Consider the following 26,930-nt stretch of genomic DNA (forward strand, 5'->3'; position numbering starts at 1 on the left):
ATAGGGTATCAATATGTTGTCCAGGCTGGTCTCCAAAACTCCTGGCCTCAAGTGATCCTCCCCCCTCGGCCTCCCAAAGTGCTGGATTACAGGTGTGAGCCACTGCTCCCACCCTAAAAGGTGTGATTTTTTTTTTTTTTTTTTTTTTTTGAGACAGAGTCTCGCTCTGTCGCTAGGCTGGAAGGCAGTGGTGCAATCTTGGCTCACTGCAACTTCCACTTCTTGGGCTCAAGCGATTCTCCTGCTTCAGCCTCCCAAGTAGCTGGGATTACAGGCACTCACCACCACGCCCAGCTAATCTGTGTATTTTTAGTAGAGACGGGGTTTCACCATGTTGGCCAGACTGGCCTCAAACTCCTGACCTCCGGTGATCCGCCCTGCCTCGGCCTCCCACAGTGCTGAGATTACAGGCGTGAACCACTGCACCCTGCCTGGTGCCATGGTTTTTTAAGTCCCCAAACCCAAATCTGATTCCTGGTTGGAGGCGCTTTCCAGTATATACTGTCTTTCCCCTTTTTCCTGCCAACCCAACTTCATTCGTTGGGCTGGGGAGGGAAGAGAACACCAACATCGGATCCAACCTTCAAAAGCAAAGGACAGCCGAACTGACACAATGAAGCTAAGGAACACTGGCATCAGATCTGTAAGTTTATTTGCTCAAGGTACGACAGCTACATAATGACTCACATTCATGATATTCCATCACTGAGGAAACTGCTAAAGATGGTCCGTGTGTGAAATAATTCCCTAGAGAAACACGGAGCTGGAAAAATAATCACCGATTAGACCTTAAAAATAGTTCACCGCATAACATGACAAAAAGCACAAAGGCTCATTCAGAGAACATTTTCGTTGTTCTCCGACACTGTAATAGTTATAATTTCACCATGACAAACACCAGACATTAAGATTAAGCTAACACTGGTGTTTCTTTTGCTCCCCCCCTTTTTAAAAACAAAATATATAACTGCATGTCACTATAGCAACATCCAAAACAGATCAATTTGTTACAATCACTATTTGGTAGAGCAAACTTTACCCCCAAAAGGAAAAATTAAATTAAAAAAAAAAGAAAAAAAAAACCTTTAAAAAATTTGAAGACTTAATTTTTTTGTCATAGGAATACATAACACCTACAGTATAAGTTAATCAATTTCAAGCTACTGTATAGAAATACAACACTAGCATGCACAATATTGTATCAATAGAGTAATGGAGGAGTAATCATTTCACTGGAGAGACAGTATCATAGGCAAGTGCATTTCTTTAAAAATAAAGAAAAGAAAAACCATTCAAAGCTGCTTAAATATCAAGTCTCCCATTCCCTCTCCGTTTTTAGCCCTCAGGTGTGATTTTTATCTTGCATTATTCTAAAAAGCAGCCAGAGCCAAAGCTGAAATTTAAAGGAAAAATAGGTTTTGTAATTCCAGTAAATCATTTCCAAATGCTACAAGGAAAAACGCAACACTGCTCACTGGACATGAAGATAAATTAGGGAAAGCCCCACCTACCCCGCCCCCCCACCTCTGTTTTCCTCCCATGGCAATGACTTTAGGCGCCTGTAAGAGGCACAAAAGCAGCAAAGCTTCTTCTACTACTTCTTCTGGTAGGCTTCAGTTAACTGGGACTTTTGCTCTAGCGTGAGGAGGGGGCCTTCTAAGGAAAGTCATGCTGGGTAAACTGTGCAATGTTACAGAGCACATTGAGTCTGTGGTCATCATGGTTCTTCTATCTTCACTGTCACCTATATCCTGTTACACATACTCAGTTCCTAACTGTAAGCTCAATTTTGGTATTAGCAAAAGCATCTGTCAGTTTTTCCTCAATTACTCACACCTTTTCTTGCCTAAACAAAATAAACAAAGAAAACAAGTGTGGTGTCATCACACATCTCGGGAGTTCCTCGTTACTGACTTTACTTAAAAAAAAAAAAAAAAAAAAGAATGCACAAGCGGGCCACGTTCACAGATAGACAGATTCACCCGAAATGAGAATGGAGGGCCTTAAGGCTGCCGAAAACAAATGGGTGGAAATAGCAATGTTGTTTCCGTCAATTCCAAATGTGCACTGGCTGCGCAAGACAAGCCAATCTCCAATGTCTATGCTTTTTTCATTAAAAAGAAAAACTATCTCGAGAGGAAAAAGTTCTGGTCAAACAGGAGTTCAGTGTTTGTTATCGGGTAACAGTTTTTTATCTTCCTACAATTACTCGGGGAGTGTCTTCGGGGAGGAAAACCCGAAACACTGACAAGGCTCCCGAAATTGGACAGAATGGTTAAGGATATAGAGCTCTTCCTTTTGGGTTTTTCTACCTGTAGGCTTCTAGCACCTGAATTTTCACACACTGCACCACAGACCTTCTCCAAACGCCTCTCCGACCCCATAGCTTCTCCACCCAGCTGCGTCCGCCCGCACAAGGCGCAGTGGGAAACGCCCCAGTGCAGAGTGGGCGACGGCAGTGTGATCCCTGAGGGAGCTGCGGCAGCTTCGGAAGCGGGATGTTCTCTGAAAATACCAACACGATCCATGACATACAGACCTGAATTTTCTCTATTTTTGTGGCATTTCACGTTTCTCTCAAGAGGATTAATAATTTTGGTGGTGAATTTACGTTAAGAGGAAAGAAGGACCAAAAAAAAAAAATCCCACAGCCACCTGCCGAGCACCTATGAACCAAAACCTGAAGTCACTTTCATTCTCCTCATCTAGCCTAGGAGACCAATCAACAGCAAAACCAACCTGGATAAGGCTGAATAAGGATGTTAAAGCCCAAACAACTAGCAAAGGAAAAGTACACAATTGATGGCTTGGTGTTACATATGGCTGTAATGTAGAAATACTGTAAACTGCAATTTAGTGTTAATACTGTCAACTAATCAGAGACTTCGGAAAACTGGCAAGGCCTAAACCATAAGGACGAATGAGACCTCAGGTTCTGAGTCTGTCAGTCTGGGATTTACACTGTTCCATGTCTGTAGGCTACACCCTGGAAAACATGCAGAGCCAAGACAGATGAGATAGAAAGTACCCAAAACGAGACACGAGAGCGTATGTACATAAAAATCCTTACTGGAACCACAGAACTTACTGAATGAGGGCCATTCCTCTTTAAGTTTTCTTTTCATCTGAAAACCCTATTACCTAGCAATAAGTTAAATTAGAGACAGACAGCTCCACTTGCATGAATCTACAGAACAGTCCAGACGCCAGTGTGAGGCTGCTATTCCAATACCAGCACAGCTAGCCTGACTTTCCACTAGTGGTATTTTGGCAAAAATGTCAAAGAGGCGATCAAAGACAGGACAGGTCGTGGGTTTCTCCCTGGGAAGGTCATCCCTCCCTTTCCCTCCCCCACCCGACCCCCAACTCATGGGAAAAAAATAAAGACTGCAGTAGTAGCATCCGCGTGCGCTGCCAGTCCCCCTGGGGCCTTAATTGTTGCCTTCGCCGCCGTCGTCGTCCTGCTGGTCGCTCGTCCAGAGCGTGAGGTTATCGCGGAGGAGCTGCATGATGAGCGTGGAGTCCTTGTAGGAGTCCTCGTTGAGGGTGTCGAGCTCGGCGATGGCATCGTCGAACGCGGTCTTGGCCAAGTGGCACGCTTGCTCCGGGGCGTTCTGGATCTCATAGTAGAAGACGGAGTAGTTAAGAGCCAGGCCTAATCGGATGGGGTGGGTGGGTTGCATGTGCTCTTTGCTGATCTCGTGGGCTTCGCTGTAGGCCTTCTCAGAGGATTCCACCACCGTCGCCCGTTTCTCTCCAGTGGCCACTTCGGCCAGGTAGCGGTAGTAGTCCCCTTTCATCTTCAGGTAGAACACTTTGCTCTCGTACTGGGTCTCGCTGCAATTCTTGATCAGGTAGTTATCCAGCAGGCTCAGCACATCCTGGCACACCGCCTCCAACTCCTTCTCTATCTTCTCCCGGTACGCACGGACCATCTCTATCTTCTTCTCGTTGCCGTCTGCAGATGTCTTCTGCTCAATGCTACTGATGACCCTCCAGGAAGAGCGGCGTGCCCCCACAACGTTCTTGTAGGCCACAGAGAGAAGGTTTCGTTCCTCATTCGACAGTGGCTCATTCAGCTCTGTCACCTGTCAGGAGGAAAGAACAGAGTTGTTATGGTACAGAAGGTGTCCACTAGGTTAACTGTATCTTTGAGACACTAGAACAGAGCTTTGTTGAGTAACATGATGAACAGAAGGAAATTACGTTGCGTGGGCTGGGGGAAGGGGGCTGCAGGTGGAGCACACAAAAGGCAGGGAAAAGTGCGGCTGGATCAACGGATCAATGGTGTCTGAACCCTGGCTTCCTCCCCAGAAAAGGACGCAGGCTTATCACGTGTGTTCTACAAAACATTGTCAAGTCTAGGCCTTAGATGAGAGACTGTGAGTACAGATGGTCTAACTCCGCGGTTTTTTAGGAAAACAGACTGACAAATTCCTCCTAATCCTGCCCTGTCTAGTAAACTTCAGTCCCATCCCTTCTGGATGAGAAAATACTGAGTCAACTTCAAGCTGACTTCTGAGAAACATGGAGGCCTTTCTGATCATACGCACGTGAATTCTAAACCTCAATGAGTCCAAATAAGGGGCCTGGGATTGAGTCTGATCGCTGTGATATTTTAGCAACCCAGGGAACATGTATTTGTGGCAGTGGGAGTGTCTGACTGAATACAATTTTACAACCAGCAATACAAAAGAATGAGGCAAGCACAGCGCCTCTGAGCTGAGCTGGGCAACAGGAATCAATGCTTCTCCCAAGATGGCCATTTCTCAAGGCTCCCGCCCTCACCACCCCCAAGATTAATCACCTTCAGAAAACTAAAGTGGCATCTCCAACCAATGTTGTGTATTTTTATGACTACAAATCACTGATTATAATAAAAAAATTCAGCCAATAATACTAAATTTATTTACCTGGTTTCTATAGTATCAGAGTCATACACTATTACATTATTTGTCAATCATATGAAATACATTATCATTATTACTATTATTATTGTATTTGAGACAGGGTCTCATTCTATCGCCCAACCTGGAGTGCAGCGACGGGATCACAGCTCACTGCAGCCTCAACTTCCCTAGGCTCAGATGATTCTCCCACCTCTGCCTACCCAGGAGCTGGAACTACCGGCATATGCCAACTGGCTGGGGATGGGGTGAAGAGAGGAGAGAAGAAAAGTAGGTTACTCCCTGTCCCCTGTGTAGATCAACCACAGCATCTGCATAACATTATATGACATACAGAGATAACAGGTAGGGAGCTAGAATCCAAAAAGATCTACTAAACCAAGCTTATCCAACCTGCAGCCCACGGGCTGTATGCAGCCCAGGATGGCTTTGAGTGCAGCCCAACACAAATTTGTAAACTTTCTTAAAACATTGTGATTTTCTTTTTGCAAATTTTTTTTTTTAAGCTCATCAACTCTCATTAGTGTTAGTGTATTTTATGTGTGGCCCAAGGGAATGTGGCCCAGGGAAACCAAAAGACTGGACATCCCTGTACTAAACTCCTGCGGCATGGAGGAACTGAACTACCAGACTTTTTTTCTATGTTTGAATCATTATGTTCAGTATATTGGCACATCCCTGTAATCCCAGTGCTTTGAGACACCAGGTGGGGAGGACTGCTTGAGGCCAGGAGTTCAAGACCAGCCTGGCCAACATAACAAGGCCCCATCTCAAAAAACTTTTTTTAAAAATTAAAAACGGGGGGTATGCTTGGCAAAACTGGTTACAATCACTACTCCAAGCAGCATCTACTCAGAGATAATTAAATCAAAACATAAACCAAATCATCTTATTAGTTTATGGCAGGCGGTTCATCTTCTGAATGAACTCATCAGCCAGTGCTGTATGCTCAAATATTCTCCAACTGATCAGTAGTGTTTTAAAGTCAACCTTTTCCTAGACATTACTGATGCTCTGTTTAATGCTGGAGAACAACGTTACTCCTGCCAGCCGTGCCCTCGGTGAACCAGACTCAAAAGAGGGGAAGCATAGGGGGTTGGCACTACTTGAGTTCAGAGCAGAAGGAACCAGGAAAGAGATGCTTTGCTCCACCACCTCCTGTGCCCTGGCCTTCTGCAAACACTCCTGCATGAATAAACATAGGCACCTCGTGTCTCATTCTGCACTGACTATCTGTCATCCAGCAGCCCGCTGTCACTCATGCTGAATTCTGATGTGTCCACAAATAACTGGAAGATTGGGCTTTTCCCACTTTCATCATTTGCTAAGCAATCATGGGGACAAGCCACTTCATTTCTCTGGGTTTTGGTTTTCTTATCTGCAAAATGGGGATTTCTGTCCTCTTTCATAAGGTAATATACAGGTATATCAGATAAATAAGAAAGTCTTTCTTTTTTCTTTTTCTTTTCGAGACATGGTCTTACTCTGTTTCTCAGGCTGAAGTGCAGAGGCATGATCACAGCTCACTGCAGCCTCAAACTACTGGGCTCAAGCAACCCTCCCACCTCAATCTCCAGAGTAGCTGGGACTACAGGTGTGCGCCATGCGCCACCATGCATGGCTGATTTTTTTTTTTTGGAGACAGAGTTTCAAAAAGACCTGGTCTCATTCTGTCACCCAGGCCGGAGTGCAATGGCACGATCTTGGCTCACTGCAACCTCTCCCGGAATTCAAGCAATTCTCCTGCCTCAGCCTCTCGAGTAGCTGGGATTACAGGAGTGTGCCACCATGCCTAATTTTTGTGTTTTTCCGTAGAGACAAGGTCCTGCTTGTTGGCCAGGTTGCTCTTAAACTCCTGGCCTCAAGTTATCCACCCACCTTAGCCCCCCAAAGTGTTAGGATTACAGGTGTGAGCCACTGCATCCAGCCATTTTAAAATTTTTAGTAGATACAAGGTCTCACTATGTTGCCCAGGCTGGTCTCGAAACCCTTAGTTCAAGTGATCCTCCCACCTTGGCCGCTCAGAGTGCTGGGATTACGGGTGACAGCCACTGTGCCCAGCAAACTCTTCTTGAAAAAGTAAAATGCTACAGAAATGTGAGGAACTACTTTTAAGAATACCCTGAATAATTTTCCTTTTAGTTCTCACTACAGGAGATGTCTACATTTCTTAACGATCTCCCAGCTCATCTTCCTGTTATCGAGTGTCTCTTCTCTGTTTCATCCTCTTCTCTATTTTAAGCGGAAATTGCCTTAGCTGCCTCACATCCCTTCCTTTCCATAAACCCTAGTTCTATATAGCCTGAAAAAAAAACTGCCCAGACTTGGCTTTGGAAGGAGCTAAGCCTCGGTCTCTGGCATACTTTCCTGAGTGTGCGGACGCTGAAGACAAACTGTCCCGCAGCGCAGGCCTCATGACTGCCTCCAGTGCAAGGGGAGGCCAGCGTGCCGAAGGCCACAGAGATCAAGTTCTGGCCTTTCCCCTAAATCATGCTGTCCTTATTTCAAGGGCCAGGAGCTATTTAAAGCTCAAATTACCTCACCAGTCCTGGGGGGGGGCTCCTCCTGCCGCAAATGAAGTCTCCCTGCAGAGCCCAGAGTGGCAATCTGTACTTATGTAAAGTCTGTCTAGCTGTCCCCAGACAAATTGGAACAAGATTACGAAATGCCAGTATCACCTTTGGATGCAGTAGCTCAACCACATTTGGAACACACCCAGATGTTCTCTGCCAGTGAAAAACTAAGTTAGAGGGGAAACCCTTCGGCTCTAAAAAGTCTAAAGAAAGGCTGTTCTGAACACCTTAAACTAGAATTTTAAAAAATCCTTTATCCTTTAGATCAAAATTACTTGCATGAAAATTAATCTGTTATTTTTAAATTAAGAGATCCACACCATACTAGTTTTAAAGGTCAAAAGATAACCTCTTAAAATAACAGAAGTTATTTTAATAGTGTCTAAAAAGATTTAATCAATACAGAATGACAGAATAACTATTCAATGTGGGACGATACAGGATCCGTATCATTTGGGAAGGGAGGTAACATTTTTCAAAACAGTCATTAAATTTGTTGTTGTTGTTTAAACAGAGACAGGGTCTCACTGTGCTGCCCTGGCTGGAGTACAGTGGTGTAATCATGGCTCACTGCAGCCATGCCACAAACTCCTGTCCCTCAGCCTCCAGAGAAGCTGGGACTACAGGTATCTACCACCACGCCAGCTAATTTTTAATTTTTTTTGCAGGGGCCAGGGTCACCATATGTTGTCCAGGCTGGTCTCGAACTCCTGAGCACAAGTGATCCTCCAGCCTTGGCCTCCCAAAGTTCTGGGATTATAAACGTGAGCCATCCTGCCTAACTTTCTTCTTTTTTAAAAAATAAAAAATTAAAAAAAATTAAAAAAGAAAGAAATAGGGTCTCACTCTGCTGCCGAGGCTGGAGACAAATGGTGTGATCACAGCTCATTGCAGCCTCAACTTCTTGGGCTCAGGTGATCCTCCCACCTCAGCCTCCCACCACGCCCTGGTTAATAAACTGTTTCTACGAATGGGACACTTGTAAACATGGTCCTCAAAATTTACTGTCATGGCTGTTGGAAAATGTAGGTTTCAGTTTTTATTCCCCAGAGTTGTATGTTCTGCTTAAAAACAAAATTAAAATTTCTGCCTTCTCTACTACTACAAGCTCAAGTTCAAATTTATTTTGGTGACTTAAAAGATGTTAAAGATAGCTGTAGGTAAAATGGTTAGAAAAATCTATGTTATTCTCACCAACAGTTTAAAAAGTAGAACTCCCCAAATCCCAGCTGCTAAGGAATCAGATATTAATTAGTGTCAACTATTTTCCCCTAAGAGTTGATGAGGAGAGAAACCTTTTCTACCTAAGATTAGCAACTCTTGAAATTCTTGGAAAGCTGCTCAGATGACTTTCTGACCTTAAGTCATGGAGCACCAGGTCATTCACAATTTCCTTATCTAACAAGAACCTTACATTGTAATGGTAGGGACCAGGCACAGCCGCTCACCTCTGTAATCCCAGCACTTTGGGAGGCCGAGGTGGGTGGATCACTTGAGGTCAGTAGCTTGAGACCAGCCTGGCCAACATGGCGAAACCTCATCTCTACTAAAAATACAAAAATGAACCAGGTGTGGTGTGCATGCCTGTAATCCCAGCTACTTGGGAGGCTGAGGCAGGGGAATCACTTGAACCTGAGAGGTGGAGGTTACAGTGAGCCAAGATGGAGTCACTTCACTCCAGCCTGGGCAAGAGCGATCTGTCCCCCCCACCAAAAGTTATGAATACAATTCTGCATTTTTAATCTTCTTAAATAACTCCTGGGGGCTCAAGCAATCAATCCTCCTGCCTCAAACTGGAACTACAGGCACCTCACCCAACACTTTGATTTAATAAAACTGAAAATCCCTACAAAGAACTGAAGTTCACATCCAAAAACTAACCCAGGAGAGATGAACAGGCAGAGCACACAGGGCTTTCAGGGCAATGAAACTACACTGTGTGATACTCAGACGGTGGCTACACGCCTCTATACACTTGTCCAAATCCACAGAATGTAGAACACCAAGAGTGAGCTTTACTGTAAACTGTGGACCTTAGGTGATAATGATGATACATTCATTAATTAGTTTAAGTGTACCCCTCTGGTGGGGGCTGCTGAGGGAGAAAGGCTGCGCTTGTGTGGGGGCAGGGGGTACATGGGAACTCCACTCATTTTTGCTGTGAACCCAAAACTGCTCTAAGAAAGTCTGTTTTTTTCCCCCGAAGACAGAGTTTCGCTCTGTCACCCAGGCTGGAGCGTGATGGCGCGATCTCGGCTCATTGCACCCTCGACTCCCGGGTTCAAGTGATTCTTGTGTCTCAGTCTCCCAAGTAGCTGGGATTACAGGCACCCACCACCACACCCCGCTAAATTTTTGTGTTTTTAGTAGAGACAGGGTTTCACCACGTTGGCCGGGCTGGTCTCGAACTCCTGACCTCAGGTGATCCACCCGCCTTGGCCTTCTAAGTGCTGGGATCACAGGCGTGAGACACCATGCCCAGCTTTTTTTTTTTTAACCTAGCAGGTGCTAGGTATGAGACTTCGCTCCATCTTACATTTTCTGTCCTCCTAGAATTTGAGAATATTGTCACCTGAAAGGGCCAAGGGGCCATGAAAAAGAAAAATGCAGTGAGTGCTAAATAGAAACAGAAAGAATGAGATGACCAAGTGCAGGATGTGCGCTGATGTCCGTATTAAGGATACAATATGCAGACAGTGGAATAAACCACTGCAAATGGATGGGACACGGTTCTCCTTCATCACAACTCATCGTGTATTCGAAAGACAACCTATATTTACTAAATAATCGACTGAACACTTGTGAAAATAACCTTACGTATCTGAATAACACGCCTCAAATGTGAACTCTATTCTGCGCAGAAGAGCTAACATAACAGGCTTGAGTCTGCTGTCTTTCGAAAGGTCTGCTTACAAGGCTGGTCTCTGGCTGGCATCTGAGAACACGGATTTAGGGAGGGTTCCCACCATTCCCTGATAAAGATAGCTCACTGTCGCCAAACTGTTGGTACAAACAATCTGGTTTATGTTAAACCTGTTTTCCTTCTGGGAATCTGGATTTGGACATGTGCTAGGTAGACAGAGGGTACTTAGGTAACCAGCCCCCAGCTGGTCTCTAACAAGACCCCTGGTAGGCAGCATTTCTCACATATTGTCACATATTGTCACAGTTTGGAATAATGACGCATATCCCGTGTGATTTCCCTGGGAGAGGACTCTTGAAAGTTTGTGCCTGGCTTCCTCTGATTTTCGTCTCATGAACCTCTTCCCTTTGCTAATTTTGTTTTTGAGATGGAGTCTCGTTCTGTCACCCACGCTGGAGTGCAGTGGTGCGATCTCGGCTCACTGCAGCCTCTGCCTCCCAAGTTCAAGTGATTCTCCTGCCTCAGCCTCCTGAGTAACTGGGTCTACAGGTGCCTACCACCATACCCAGCTAAACTTTCTACTTTTAGTAGAGACAGGGTTTCACCATGTTTGGCCAGGCTGGTCTTGAACTCCTGAGCTCAAGTGATCTGCCCGCCTCAGCCTCCCAAAGTGCTGGGATTACTGGCATGAGCCACTGTGACCAACCTCCTTTTGCCGACTGAGTTTTGCATACTTCACAGTAAAAAACCACAGCCATGAGTACAAGTATTTGCTGAGTCCCAGCAAATCACCAAGCCTGGAAGCAGTCTTGGGGACTTTCAACACACATTCATTCCAGAAAACTTGATACAACATGTTCTATAGTCCGGTGACTAAGTAAAATATGCTTAATGGCCACTACTTATCAAATAATTAATTCATCAAGTATCCATGCACCATCTAGTATATACATCACATTGTACCACAACGTGAAGACACAAAACGTTAGTGGGATGTACTCAAGGTACTCAGTCTACATGGAGAAAATACAACTTATTCACATTGGAGTATCAGTCAGAGGTATTCTTAACGTAGCAAACTGCATGGAATACTTGGAGAAAATTTTAATTAGGAAGTAACAACTTTAGTTGGTTTTTTCAGCAGCAATCACCCTGGCTAAAAACTGTGCAGAAGGGAAACATTCATTCGAGGAAGAGCAACAGCCTCAGAGTCGTGAAACTTCTATCCAAGGCCAAGCCAAAGTCTCACCGATGAGAGGAGAGCTGGGTGACAGACTGGGTTTGGCCAACAGTGCCAAGTCCCACTCTACAAGGTGGGTATTACACTCACTTTACAGGTGGGACTCAGAGAAATAACATGACTTTTCCCCAGAGTCACGTCACTAACACTCCACAGAGCAGAAAAAACTCCAGCCCTTGGGCTTCAAATGTTGTGCTCTTTTTCTATGCTAAGAGTCTCTGATGACGTAACTACTGCAATACCACGGAGAACGGGCTGATTTCTCTAACACATAAAAACCTCCAAAGAATTTCTAAGATCAACCAGTAACACAAAAATGGGCAAAAGGAACAGAGAAAAGGAAAACAGGAAAAATGCTCAACCTCATTCAGTGAATTTTTCTCCGATCACACTGCCAAGGCTTCCTAGTGAAGGTGACAGTGTGGGTAACAGGCACGTATCCAGTGGTCATGTGCACAGGACAGAAATCTAGATGGCACTAAAAATCATCTGTGCACTCACACTGCATTTCTAGAAGGGTCTGAACGCAAGACTGGCTGGGAAACAGTCAAGGGTGATTAGGTTGGACTTTGTACCGACGACTAGTAGTACCTATTCCAACGAACACTCTCCACTAGTTACCGTTATTCATACCTACAATTGCAGCTTAAAGACAACCTTGAAAGCCAAGTTTTCAGAAAAGCCCAATGCCAGTAATTTTATATAAACAGTTTATGGATGTATACAATAAACTCAAACCCACACTTCTTTGCTTTCTGTATGTTTTAACTTAGTTGTATAAAAATAATGGTAACAGGCCGGGTGCTGTGGCTCACGCCTGTAATCCCAGCACTTTGGGAGGCTGAGGTGGGCGGATCACCTGAGGTCAGGAGTTTGAGACTAGACTGGCCAAGACGGTGAAACCTCATCTCTACTAAAAATACAAAAATTAGCTGGGCGTGGTGGCGCGTGCCTGTAATCCTAGCTACTCAGGAGGCTGAGACAGGAGTCACTTGAACCCAGGAGGCGGAGGTTGCAGTGAGCCAAGATTGTGCCACTGCACTCTAGCCTGGGCAACAGAGCAAGATTCCATCTCAAAAAATATATATAGAAGTAATAATAATAATGTATAAAAATGATAAAGATACAATGAAGAACAAAGGATATCTTTATATGGTTAAAAATAGTATACAGAATATATACTATACTGTTGACCCTTGGACAACACAGGTTTGAACTGCACAAATCCACTTACATGTGAATTTTCCTCTACCTCTGTCACTCCTGAGACAGCAAGCCCAATCCTCTTTGTCCTCCTGCTCAGCCTATTCAACATGAAGACCATGCGGATGAAGACCTTTACAACGACCGACTTCCGCTTAAGGAAGAGTAAATATAGTTTCTCTTACGCTTTTCTTAATAATATTTTCTGCCAAGTGCGGTGACTCACGCCTGTAATCCCAGCACTTTGGGAGTCCAAGGCGGGTGAATTGCCTGAGCTCAGGAGTTTGAGACCAGACTGGGCAACATGGTGAAACCCCGTCACTACTAAAATACAAAAAATTAGCCAGGCGTGGTGGCATACATCTGTAACGCCAGCTACTCGGGAGGCTGAGACAGGATAATTGCTTGAACCTGGGAGGTGGAGGTTGCAGTGAGCCGAGATCACGCCATCACACTCCATCCAGCCTGGGCGACACAGTGAGGCTCTGTCTCAGAAAACAAAACAAAACACACACAAACAAAAAAACAAAAAAGTTACACATGGGATTTGACTGTGCCCCTAACTCACACATTGTGCAAGGGGCAACTGTATGGATCAGCCCTGTTTTACTAACAATCAATTCTATTATTTTTCCAGTTTATTCTCTACAAACATAACCTATGGTTTCCAAATATCACCTGTCCTTTCCCATAGTTAGAATTTCCTATACTTGAATCATATACTACCTGGACAAGGCCAATATCAATAATGCTTAAGAGCATTTTTTTGTTTTGTTTTGAATTCAATGGAACTATTTCCAGTGATTTCATTCTTAAATGTCAGCTCTTGGTTTAATTGTGTTTTTCTCTATCATGTTAAGAAAGTATCCATCTAGTCTATATTTTTCTAATAAACTTCTGTGATCAGAAATGGATTTTTCAACAAAACTATTAACTCCTCGCCCTCGAGACAATCATTTATGATTAAGTATCATTATTCCTAATTTAAAGACAATTAAGGCTCAGAGCTGAAGAACAGAACTCAAATACACTGAATCCAAATCCTGCATGCTTTCCACTATACGAATAGTTCTTAACCAAGGAGGGAGGGTTTTTATAATAATCTCTCCCTTGCCGATTCAGATGGGAACCATGCATATTTATTTCTCTAGGTTAAGAATTGTAGCAGTTTCTCAAAATGCTTCCTTAGCAGCATTATGACTCAGCAATTCCACTCACAGATAAACACAAGAGAAATAAAAACATACGTCCATAAAAAATTCTTTGTTTTTGAGACAGGGTCTCACTCTTGTCAACCAGGCTGGAGTGCAGTAGTATGATCACGGCTCACTGCAGCCTCGGGCTCAAGCAGTCCTTCTGTCTCAGTCTAGCTTCCCGAGTAGCTGGGACTACAGACATGTGCCATCCACGGCTGGCTAATTTTTTTAAGTTTCTGTAGAGATTGGGGTCTCACCATGCTGCTGCAGCTGGTCTCAAACTCCTGGGCTTAAGTGATCCTCCTGTCCCCCAGACTCCCAAAGTGCAGGGGGAGCTATTGCACCTGGCCCATACAAAATCTTGTACAGGGGCTGGGAGCGTTGGCTCATGCCTGTAATCCCAGCGCTTTAGGAGGCTGAAGTTGGCAGATCACTTGAGGTCAGGAGTTTGAGACCAGCCTGGGCAACATGGTGAAACCCATCTCTACTAAAAATACAAAAATCAGCCAGGCGTGGTGGCTCGCATCTGTAATCCCAGCTACTCAGGAGGCCGAGACACGAGAATCACTTGAACCCAGAAGGCAGAGGCTATAGTGAGCCAAGGTGGCACCACTGCACTCCAGCCTGGGTGACAGAGCAAGACTCTTGTCTCAAAAAAAAAAAGAAATCTTGTAATGTTCACAGCAACATTAGTCCTAACAGCCAAAAGGTGGAAACAATGCAAATGTCCATCAAATGAGGAATGGCTGAACAAAATGTAGTGTGATCTATATAATGAAATATTATTTAGACACACAAATGATGCACTGATAACATGCTTCACTGATGATCTTGAAAACATTTTGCTAAATGGAAGCAGCCAGTCACAAAAGACTGCATACTGTATGATCCAGTTACATAATACGTCCAGAATAGGCAAATCCATAGAAACAGAAAGCAGATTAGTGGTTACTTAGGGCTGGGTTGGGAGGGGAGGTGATGGGGAATGACTGCCAATATGGGGTTTCTTTTTGGGTTGATGGCACATTCTAAAATGTGGTGATGGTTATCCAAGACTGAACATACTGAAAACCATTAAATTGCACACTTTAAATGGGTGGATTGCATGGTATGTAAACTGTACCTCAACAAAGCTACTGAAAAATTGTTGCACTATACGACAATTTATACAGCACTGTCACACACACCAGCAATCAAACATCAGCTCTTTTGTTTGAAATACAAAATTCGAAATACCTGACGTTTCATAATATGTGGACTTACACAGAGAAAACTCACTGGAATGGAGCACAGACCTCTGGCTCTTACATTTAATCCTCCTCTTGTGTCCTCCTAGTAGTATAATGCAGGTTATATTTCTTAATATCCTCTCCAAAAAGGGGAACGAAAGGGCTTATTTTAAGTTTGTGTACAGCTATCATAAAGGAAAGAAGAAAAAGGGCAGGAAATTTACATGTCCTGCCATGGGTATCTGTCATTACGAAGCATTCGGTCCCACCAATATGGAGGAAAAAATCAAAGAAGAAGCACTAAGACAACGTGCTCTGAAATACAGATAGTCCACTCTGCACTCCTTTCCCTCTTACAAACCCCGCTGGGCGAAGGATGGTCTCCGACCCTCTGTTGCACACTTCTGTGAGAACTTGGTTGAATTCCACCTTCAGAGGTTAATAAGTACTTGAATTCTTCATATCAAGGCTGCTTATTTCCCTACAACTGCCATTTGCTGGCCTTAAGATTGTTCTCTCGTGAGGGCCAGAATCTATTTTTGAAACTGGCGAGGTTGGTTCTCGTATCCTAGAGTCTTCTCTAACCTGTTTCCACAGCCAGGCCACACCTGCCTCCCTGCCCCGATCTTCCCCTAAATGCGCTCCCGCTTATCAATAACCCTCAGTCTGCTATTTAGTATATCAGGCTTCAAACCTCCGCTGGGCTACTTTCTGAACTCATCAAACAAATTAGCGACTATTTCTAATTAATTACTAGTTTTATCATAGATCTGATTTGGAAGTCAGGGGGGGAGGGGAGAGGACTTTCCCAACAAAAAATTAAACTATTAAAAAAATTAACCAGCCGGGCGCAGTGGCACACGCCTGTAATCACAACACTTTGGGAGGCCGAGGCGGGAGGATCACCTGAGGTCAGTAATTCAAGACTAGCCTAGCCAACATGATGAAGCCCCGTCTCCACTAAAAATACAAAAATTAGCCGGGCATGGTGGTGGGCGCCTGTAATCCCAGCTACTCAAGAGGCTGAGATAGGAGAATCGCTTGAACCCAGGAGGCAGAGGTTGCAGTGAGCCGAGACTGCACCATTGCACCCCAGCCTGGGTGACAGAGCAAGACTGTCTCAAGAGAAAAAAAAAATTAATTTTTTTTTACGTGTAAAAGTTGTTGTAAACTATGGCATATTGTAGCCATTTTTAACAATCAGCTTTATTAAGGTATCTACTGGGTAGAGGCCAGGGATGCTGCTGAACACCCTATAATGCACAGGATGGCCTCCATATCAGCAAAGGATCATCTGCTCCAAATGCGCATACTGTGGAAGCAGAAGAACCCTCCTGTGAGTTTTCAATACCCCGGCCACCAGACTCAGACTCTTCCCATCACACCTCTCTCTGCTTCTTCACATTAATATAACGCTCATACTCCACCCCTAGAATCTAGGCTCGGCCATGTGAATCAGCATCACCCATAAATCATGGTGGGACCTTAACTCAACAGTCACTTCTGAATGTGTGCTGAATGACATCAATCTACACATGACGTACCCAGCAGAGATTGTTTTCAAAAAGGGTCCTAGTAACACCTCCTGACTCTGTCATTCCTTCCACCCACTTCCTTTCCAATATGAATCCAGCTACTCCCATCAAGAGATTGGATATCTCTCTACCTCCACAATCTGAACTTGGTCATGTGACTTGGTTTTGACTAATGGAGCCTGAGCAAGTATGAGATAATCAAGGCTGTATGAGATAAGCAAGTGCCTGTGCGTTGGGACTCGCTGCTGGGATCTTCCACCACCACGTGAAGAAGCCTGGGTTAACCTGGAGGTGAGAGACTGTGGGTGAGGCCACTGCAGTTCACCCAGTCTCAGTGCAGCTGGCCTAGACCAGCTACTCAGCAAACCCACAGATTTGTGAGAATCAACAAATACTTGTTTGGGGTACTGTAAGACAAGCAAAAACTAATATGGTATTTCAAAGCTCCAAACTAAACTGACTTATGAAAAGCAAATCATACTCAATTCCTATTGAGATGGCAGTCAGAGTCCTGAGATCTGCTGTTCTCTGCAGGTGTTACTGTTAAGCAACACCTGCACCAAGTGGAATGGAACAAATGAATCTGGGGAGCAAGGTACAGGACTTTAAGCAAACAATTAGGCTTTTTTTTTTTGAGTCAGAGTCTCGCTCTGTTGCCTAGGCTGGAATGCAATGGTGTAATCTCAGCTCACTGCAGCCTCCACCTCCTGGGTCCAAGAGATCCTCCCACCTCAGCCTCCCGAGTATCTGGGACCACAGGTGCATGCCACCACGCCTAGCTAATTTTTGTATTTTTAGTAGAGACAGGGTTTCTACTAAACCTTGGCCAGGCTGGTCTTGAACTCCTGAGCTCAGGTGATCAGCCCGCCTCAGAATTAGGCTTGTTAAAACACTTATTAACAATCAGGGCACATGACAAGCCTCTGCAGCTCACCTAACTCCATATCAGGAAGACACCTCATCAAATGCCTTGAAAAAATCCAGATATACTATGTTCCAGCACTCCCATGGCTGGCAGTCAAAAACCCTATTCCAAAATTAGTTCGATCAAAATTAGTTAAAAAGGTTCTTAAACACACCCATATTGACTCCTACGTGATAATCTCTTTCAGGTCTGATCTTTGCTTCTACAATTTCTCCGGGAATCAATGTCATGCTCACTTTAAATAGGGTTATTTATCTGTGTCCAGACCGCTGGTTCCACTTCCATTATCATCCCAAGGCTATTCTCAAAAATGAATTATAAACGTTTGTTGAACTAGTCAATTGAGACAACTTATTACTCTTGATCTTAAGCAGAATCATTCACTTTTTTTTTTTTTTTTTTTTTTTTTTGAGACAGAGTCTCGCTTTGTCGCCCAGGCTGGAGTGCAGTGGCCGGATCTCAGCTCACTGCAAGCTCTGCCTCCCGGGTTTACGCCATTCTCCCGCCTCAGCCTCCCGAGTAGCTGGGACTACAGGCGCCCGCCACCTCGCCCGGCTAGTTTTTTGTATTTTTTTAGTAGAGACGGGGTTTCACCATGTTAGCCAGGATGGTCTCGATCTCCTGACCTCGTGATCCGCCCGTCTCGGCCTCCCAAAGTGCTGGGATTACAGGCTTGAGCCACCGCGCCCGGCCGAATCATTCACTTTTAAAGTCAAACTCTTGTTAACTTCCCAGTCCCCATTCTTACCTATAAGACTTACTCTTGGCTGGGCGTGGTGGCTCACGCCTGTAATCCCAGCACTTTGGGAGGCCAAGATGGAAGGATCACAAGGTCAGGAGATCAGGAGCATCCTGGCTAACACGGTGAAACACCGTCTCTACTAAAAATACAAAAAATTAGCTGGGTGCGGTGGCGGGCGCCTGTAGCCCCAGCTACACTGGAGGCTGAGGCAGGAGAATGGCATGAACCCGGGAGGCAGAGCTTGCAGTGAGCCGAGATCCGGCCACTGCACTCCAGCCTGGGCGACAGAGCGAGACTCCGTCTCAAAAAAAAAAAAAAAAGACTTACTCTTGAATTCTGTCCTTTCTCTCTCAGCACCTTCCCTTCAGGCTTTATTCACTCCCTGCAAGGTTCATGGAGACCCAGCAACTCCATTCTTTCTGCAGGCATATCATGTCTTGTCCTTCTGCTACACCATCCCTAAAATACCCACATCAATCCAACCCCCTGCCCCTCCCACTCTCACAACCAAGATTTACGTGAGGGAGGAGGACACAGAGAGAGAACTAGAGGTTGAAGTCACTATAAACCTGGCAATCCTAGGTTACTGCCACCTCTTCTTCATAGAGGAATGTGACCATTAGTTAGGTCCATCCTAAGGCCTTTCTTCCAAAGGTAGCTGCACCTATCACTACCTCCTCCGTTAAGTGCCAACAAAAGATGTTTCTTCCCCCTCCATGGAATCCCACTATTCTATTACATTCTATTACATTCTTCTATTCTCCCTCTCCTACTCTTTCCCATTAACATACAGCAAAAGTTAAGGTTTAAAATAAATAAATGAGACGGGGAGCAGTGGCTCATGCCTGTAATCCCAGCACTTTAGGAGGCTGAGGCAGCCAGATCATGAGGTCTTCAAGACCAGCCTGGCCAACATGGTGAAACCCGCTTCTACTAAAAATACAAAAATTAGCTGGGTATGGTGGCGCGAGTCTGTAATCCCAGCTACTCGGGAGGCTGAGGCAGCAGAATTGCCTGAACCCAGGACCCGGGAGGTGGAGGTTTCAGGAAGCCGAGATCGCGCCACTGCACTCCAGCCTGGGCTACCAAGTGAGACTCCACCTCAAAAAAATAAATAATAAATAAATAAAATAAACAATAAATGATGCATTTCAATCCCACCTCTTCCTGGTTCTTTCAAAATCAAGGTTCTGGAATTAAGTCTGCAATTGTTACCATTTCTTCCATGTTTCACTTCCTCCTCAACCCACAGCCCTACACAGTGGTCACTGTCTTCCCATCCCGTGACCCCACGCATGCAGTGCTCTTGGCCTTCATCTTAAGTCTGAATTCACAGAGGCATCTAACCCTGAGGCTCTCCTCTCCGCCCCTTGTCAGCCTTCTTTCCTGGTCTTTCCTTCCTCGTTTCAGTCACTATTTAAGTGCCAATCACTGCATGTCACATTTTTCTCTGGGTGACCTTTGTTCTGCATGGTTCCAACACACATGGATACAAAGAAGGCTCCCTCTCGAACATCAGTTCTACCAGGGAAGAGGATATTATATTCTGCAAGGGTTAGGCCAGCCTGGTTATTAGTGGATCCTAAATGTTTCTTTGCTTACACTGTGCCAGGCGCTGTTATAAGCGCCAAACTGACCTGTAGCCAAGTTAATTTGCCTCCACTTAAGTGTTTCCTCAAATTCAGCATAACACGTGAATTCATCTTTTCCACCATTTTCTCCTCTTTCCTTTTTTTTTTTGAGACGGAGTCTCGCTCTGTCGCCCAGGCTGGTGTGCAGTGGCAGGATCTCAGCTCACTGCAAGCTCTGCCTCCCGGGTTTACGCCATTCTCCTGCCTCAGCCTCCGGAGTAGCTGGGACTACAGACGCCCGCCACCTCGCCCGGCTAGTTTTTTGTATTTTTAGTAGAGACGGGGTTTCACCGTGTTAGCCAGGATGATCTCGATCTCCTGACCTCGTGATCCGCCCGTCTCGGCCTCCCAAAGTGCTGGGATTACAGGCTTGAGCCACCGCGCCCGGCCTCCTCTTTCTTCTTCTATCTCCGGCCACCCATTTCTCCCTCTCCAATCTGCCCTCGCCATTCTTGTCCAGGTCCCTGAAGACTAGACCCGACAATCTACTCCTCAGCCTTCCCTCGCTCTGCCTCACTGTCCTACTCAGTTTCCACACTGCTGCCTGGGATCTCTCCACACCAAAAAGTAGATTATGGTCCTCTTCAGCCTGAAGAGACTCACCATGGCTTAAGAAGAAACAAACTCCAGAAGGCCCTTCATGAACTGGTTCCTGCTAGCCTGTTTCAACTCATTTCCTGCTACTCCCTCAAAAGCACACCACCACGGCATTCCCTGAATGCCACCAACAGGAACTAAACAAATCACGCCACCGATTCTCCTTTTCCATACTGAAACTAAGCATCCCATGCCCTCTGCCTGGCTATTCCTTCCTCCAACCTCTCCCCCTCCTTCAAGCCCCACAAAGACACTGCGCAGGCATCACTTCCTCTAGGAAACCCTCCTTGACGACCAGTGTGAACTCAGTGTCTGTCTCCAGTTGCACAGCATTCTGGGCTTACTTCAATTGATTTTGCAGAATCAAGATCCCCACAGATGTTCAACAGGAATCCCATCACAACCTGTATCTTTCCTAGGATTTGAGATCAGTGCATTTATTTCTTCCAACTGCCTAAAATGTCTTCAAAACATTCAAATGCTTACATTCAAATACTCAAATGTCTGCCGGGCACGGTGGCTCATGCCTGTAATCCTAGCACTTTGGGAGGCCAAGGCAGGTGGATCACCTGAGGTCAGGAGTTCAACACCAGCTTGACCAACATGGAGAAACCCTGTCTCTACCAAAAATACAAAAAAATTAGCTGGGCACGGTGGCGTGTGCTACTTGGGAGGTTGAAGCAGGAGAATCGCTTGAACCCGGGAGGCGGAGGTTGCAGTGAGTTGAGATCGCGCCATTGCACTCCAGTCTTGGCAATAAGAGGGAAAATCTGTCTCAAAAAACAAAGAAACAAAAAAACACTCAAATGTCTACAAAAATATCTTATACACAATATAAAAAACTAGCATCTCTTTTCTTCCTTTGATCTTCACCCAAATCCTCAAAACATGTTCCAAACTCCAGTTTGCAAATTCCACATAAAACCGTATTATACTGGTTTTTATTTGCTATACAAAAGGTTTTCTCTTCCTCCGAGATCTATTTCTTATGAGTGAGGTATCCGCTTCCATTAAGTTCTGAGTGGTACCCTCATGCCTCCTGGCAATATCTCGAAGACTCCAACAGCAAAACTACAGCACTTACCTCATGTTAAAAATCTCAAGCTCTCCTTTGTTAAATGACATTTAAAAAACACACTGCAATCGTGGGATCAAATGATGTTTTCTGAAAGAAACAGGGTTACACTTGTATTGAGTAATACATCTTGCAACTGTCCTAGAGGAAAAGTGTTCTTCTGTATTCAAACCTAGACGACACGCCACCACCTCAAGGTTAACCAATGGAAAAATTATTAAATATGCAGTAGTTTAAAAGGATTTTCCATGCATCTGCAAGCAATGGAACATAAGCTAAAATTAATTAAAAGAGATCAATTGAAACAACAGCTGGTATCCACTTTACCCATGACCCCTTTTCTAGAAAAAAAAAAAAAAACAACTTAAAATAAGAGCTTTAGACTTTGTTTTTTTGGAGACAGAATCTGTTGCCCAGGCTAGAGTGCCGTGGCACAATCTCAGCTCACTGCAGCCTCTGTCTCCCTGGTTCTAGTGATTCTCATGCCTCAGCCTCTGAGCAGCTGGGACTATAGGCGCATGCCACCATGCCCGCTAATTTTTGTATTTATAGTAGAGACAGGGCTTCACCATGTTGGCCAGGCTGGTCTCAAACTCCTGACCTCAGGTGACCAGCCCACCTCCACCTCCCAGAGTGCTGGGATTACAGGCGTGAGCCACCCAGCCTCCCAAAGTGCTGGGATTACAAACCAAGAGCCTTAGACTTTGAAAAAAATTAAGGCAAATTAAACATTTCCACCTTTAAAATGAGAAGACTATCACTTTATAAAACTGTTGTTAAATTAATTGGGAAAAGTATATAAAAATGCTTCCCAAAGTGACAGTAAATATCAAACTATATTACAATATTTCATCTAACAGTGTGTAATTTAAAAAATCTTTTGTCTTCCCAAAAAGATTTTAGTCAATGCAGAAATTTAGAGAATAGATGTAAAAAAAATTCATGCCAAAAAGTACCCTAAGTTTTCCATTGTGGTCCAGATGCTTAGCTTAACTCATCAACATTTCAGAACTGCAACAGCTCAGCAAATAATGGTACTATATTTTTACAGCAGATATCAACACTTGCTAAAGTGTTTTGGTCACCATTTATTCATACACACATACACATACACACACACACAGTCAGATGATAAACAGAGAAAACCAAGATCAAAATGCAACAGGTACCATAAAATGAAAATAAGAGGTAGTTGTAATTCACTCAGCAAGTGTTTTTGAGAATCTACATGCCACAGTACCAAATAATGTCAGTAGAAATATATTCTACCTAAGTTTTAAAAATTTAATCTGTTAACGATAGCTTTGTTTGAAGTTTTGCCATATTGTTTTTCCTTCTTCAATAAATAGATCAACTTCCAAAAACCTGAAGCCTTTTTCTATAGGGCCAGCAAACGATGAAAAACAAAAGCACACCTGCAGGCAGATCACTTGAGGTCAGGAGTTCGAGATCAGCCTGGCTAACATGGTGAAACCCAGTCTCTATTAAAAAGGCAAAAATTAGCCAGGCGTGGGGGTGAGCACCTGTAATCCCAGCTACTCGGGAGGCTGAGGTAGAAGAATTGCTTGAACCCAGGAGGGGGAGGTTGCAGTGAGCTGAGATTGCACCATTGCACTCTAGCCTGGGCAACAGAGAGAGACTGTCTCCAAAAAGCCATCTTCCATACTGGTAAAACAATCCCTGAGGAGGCCAGAAAGAGTAAGAAAATGTAATACAGATAAAAGACCAATATGCTGAAAAATGGTAAAGCTGGGTGTACGGGGGTTACTGTACTATTTGTCTTTATTTTGTATGTCTGAAAGTTTCCATTAGTCAAAGGGGAAAAAAAGGCAATCACTCCAAAGAAGCATAAGGGAGATGCGCCCTGCCTCAAATAAGCCAGCACTTGAGCCTACCCCTGCTTCAACCTCATTTTCCTTCCTAGAGGACAAAGGGCGACGGGTGCCTTTTGAATTCTGAAACATGTGCACATAATACCTATTCAAACAAATTTTTCAAAACTTTCAAGAAAGAATACCCTGTACTAGTGAGGACCTTAAACATTATTCTTAGCTGGTTTTCCAGCAATTCCCCTCTTGGGTCTGTCTTAATGTACGAATTGTGCCTGAAAGATACCAGATGCTCCTTGACGTACAACTCGTTTACCGGGACGTGACCCTCCTAAGTGGAAGAGCTTACTGAATGCCTACTGCTTCTGCACCATCGTAAAGTCGAAAAATCGTCAGGTTAAGGACAGGCACCGTGGCTCATGCCTGTAACCCCAGCACTCTGGGAGGCCAAGGCGGGCAGATCACCTGAGGCCAGGAGTTGGAGACAGCCTGGCCAACATGGAGAAACCCCATTTATACTAAAAATACAAAAATTAGCCGGGCATGGTGGTACGTGCCTGTAATCTGAGCTACTTGGGAAGCTGAGGCACGAGAATCGCTGGAACTCAGGAGGCAGGGTGGTAGTAAGCTGAGATTGCGCCACTGCACTCCAGCCTGAGCAAAAGAGCGAGACTGTCTCAAAAACAGAAAAAAAAAGAAAAGAAAAAAGAAAAGAAAAGATCAGATCATCAAGTTAAACCATCTGAAATCAGGGACCATCTATACCCTCATCAATATTATTTACAAACGTAAATTTGGAAACAGCCTAAATACCAAGTAAAACAAAATCAAATTATGATATATCCACAGGATTATTCAGCTACTGAAAATAACGACAGAGTATCATTGAAATGATGTCAAGTGAAAAAGGCAAGGTGCAAAAGAATATAAACTGCAGAAAAAGACACGATGGAAATATCCCTGCATGTGAATCATTATGGTGATTCTTGTCATTTTCCCCCAAAATTTCTAGCATCCTAAAGGCCACCAACATTTTTGTCTTCAGTAGTCAATCCCATTGTTGACAGCCTTCCAAAGACTACAGACTCCTTTAAACAGGCATGGCATTCCAAAATCCAAGATACTCTAGAATATTCCTTCCCTACTCCCTTGTCCCCACTAGCTTTCCTCGCCTTGGAAGGCCCTTTTTTGTCGCTCATATCCTCCTCTCCTGTTCATTCTTCTTGCCTTTCCGGGTAGGGTCATTTTTTTCAACCTAGTAGGAAAAATAATGTCCAGTCTTAACCTCTAGTACACAGATATAAGACCCAATGTAAAGGTTTGAAAATAATAACATCTATTCTCTATAGCAGGGGTCCCCAACGGGTCTGTGGCCTGTCAGGAACCTGGCTGCAGAGCAGGAAGTCTGTCACTCCCCACTGCTCGAATTACCTGAGCTCTGCCTCCTGTCAGATCAGCAGTGGCATTAGATTCTCAAAGGAGTGCCAACCCTACTGTGAACCGCACACGTGAGGGACGTAGGCCGCACTCCTTATGAGAATCTGATGCCTGATGATCTGTCACTGTCTTCCATCACCCCTAGATGGGACCATCTAATTGTAGAACAAGCTCAGGGCTCCCACTGATTCTACATTACTGGTGAGTTCTGTAATTATTTCATTACATACCACAAAGTAGCAATAATAAAGTGCACAATAAATGCAATGTGCTTGATTCATCCCCAAACCATCCCCCTACCCCTCGCCCCCAACCAGTCCATGGAAAAACTGTCTTCCATGAAACGAGTACCTGGTGCCAACAAGGTTGGGGACCACTGCTCTATAGCCTACCCAGGCCAGCCAGGTCTTCACATTAAAACATAGTGCCAATGAGTATGGGGTTACCTGCATGGCTACTAACTATGCTGCACCTCCACTGCAAAGACATGCTCACTGCTTCATGTCAGATTGCTACAAAAGGAGTCTGTACAGAGAAAGTCAAAAATTCAAGCTGATTTCTACATTATTAAAGAACCAGCCCCAGAGGCATTTTGTTTCCCAGATCTGGGTTTTTAAAACATGATAGCTTAAGAGTCATGAGAAATTTATTTCAGACAGCTCAAGAAATGTAAGTCATCTCTATGGCTTCAAAAGAAACCTGGCTTTTTAAAGCCTTCCCCCCTCACTCGCTTAGCCATTCCTCACTTCCCTGCCCACGGCAGCTGCTCTTCATACTCAGCTTGCGGCAGGTTGGGGGTGGATCAGTGACTCCTCTTCAGCTACTGTCATTACATGTTCAGCTGGCTACTGTTGTCACTGTCATACTCCCAGCTCGGACACCCCTGCTCAGAGGAAAGCTGGGTACCTGGGTCCCACTCACTAAGATGGGCTTTATCTCTCCAAACACAGGTACCTTTCCAAAGGTTAAGAAGCCCGGCCGGGCGCGGTGGCTCAAGCCTGTAATCCCAGCACTTTGGGAGGCCGAGACGGGCGGATCATGAGGTCAGGAGATCGAGACCATCCTGGCTAATACGGTGAAAACCCCGTCTCTACTAAAAAATACAAAAAACTAGCCGGGCGACGAGGCGGGCGCCTGTGGTCCCAGCTACTCGGGAGGCTGAGACAGGAGAATGGCGTGAACCCAGGAGGCGGAGCTTGCAGTGAGCTGAGAGCCGGCCACTGCACTCCAGCCTGGGCAGCAGAGCAAGACTCCGTCTAGAAAAAAAAAAAAAAAAAAAAAAAAAGAAGCCCAACAGTTTATTTGGAATAATTTTATTGTTTTAATGTTACGTTAAAAAAATCTTAAAGTCTTAGTTAAATTGCTATATATGTAAGAACACTCTCTTTCCTATTCACAACCAAAACTTTTTTTTTTTTTTGGAGATGGAGTCTCGCACTGTCACCCAGGCTGGAGTGCAGTGGTGTGATCTCGGCTCACTGCAACCTCTGCCTCCTGGGTTCAAGTGATTCTCCTATCTCAGCCTCCCGAGTAGCTGGGATTACAGGCACACACCACCATGCCCAGCTAATTTTTGTATTTTTAGAAGAGATAGGGTTTCACCATGTTGACCAGGCTGGTCTTGACCTCAAGAGATCAACCCACCTTGACCTCCCAAAGTGCTGGTATTACAGGTGTGAGCCACTGCATCTGGCCCACAACCAAAACTTAATGCCATGCAGCACATAGTAGTAGTATTCAACTCAGGTAAAGAAAAATCTATTTCTGTAGGACACACGCTTAACAAGTGAAATGCTGGCAGCAATTTAACTAAGACTTCACCAGTTCTTTAAACAGAAAGAAAAGATTCACTCACATGGTCTTTTAAGATTTGCAATTTTTATTTTTTCTACAAAATCATGGTAGCAAACCAATTATTTATAACTATTTACCTTAAAATTAAAGCTTT

General features: G+C 44.5%; 1 protein-coding gene across 1 annotated transcript in view; it reads right to left on the minus strand.

The window, feature by feature from the left end:
• Window positions 1-630: 630 nt before the first annotated feature.
• The window catches only part of YWHAG (tyrosine 3-monooxygenase/tryptophan 5-monooxygenase activation protein gamma), a 32,234-nt gene continuing 5,934 nt past the window's right edge, over window positions 631-26,930 (minus strand). Inside the window, exon 2 of the mRNA XM_010387432.2 lies at window positions 631-4,088. Coding sequence (XP_010385734.1) covers window positions 3,432-4,088 — 657 coding nt within the window. The 3' untranslated portion in view covers window positions 631-3,431. The remainder of the gene's footprint in view (window positions 4,089-26,930) is intronic.

Source organism: Rhinopithecus roxellana, chromosome 6 (assembly GCF_007565055.1).
Source record: "Rhinopithecus roxellana isolate Shanxi Qingling chromosome 6, ASM756505v1, whole genome shotgun sequence".
NCBI lineage: Eukaryota > Metazoa > Chordata > Mammalia > Primates > Cercopithecidae > Rhinopithecus > Rhinopithecus roxellana.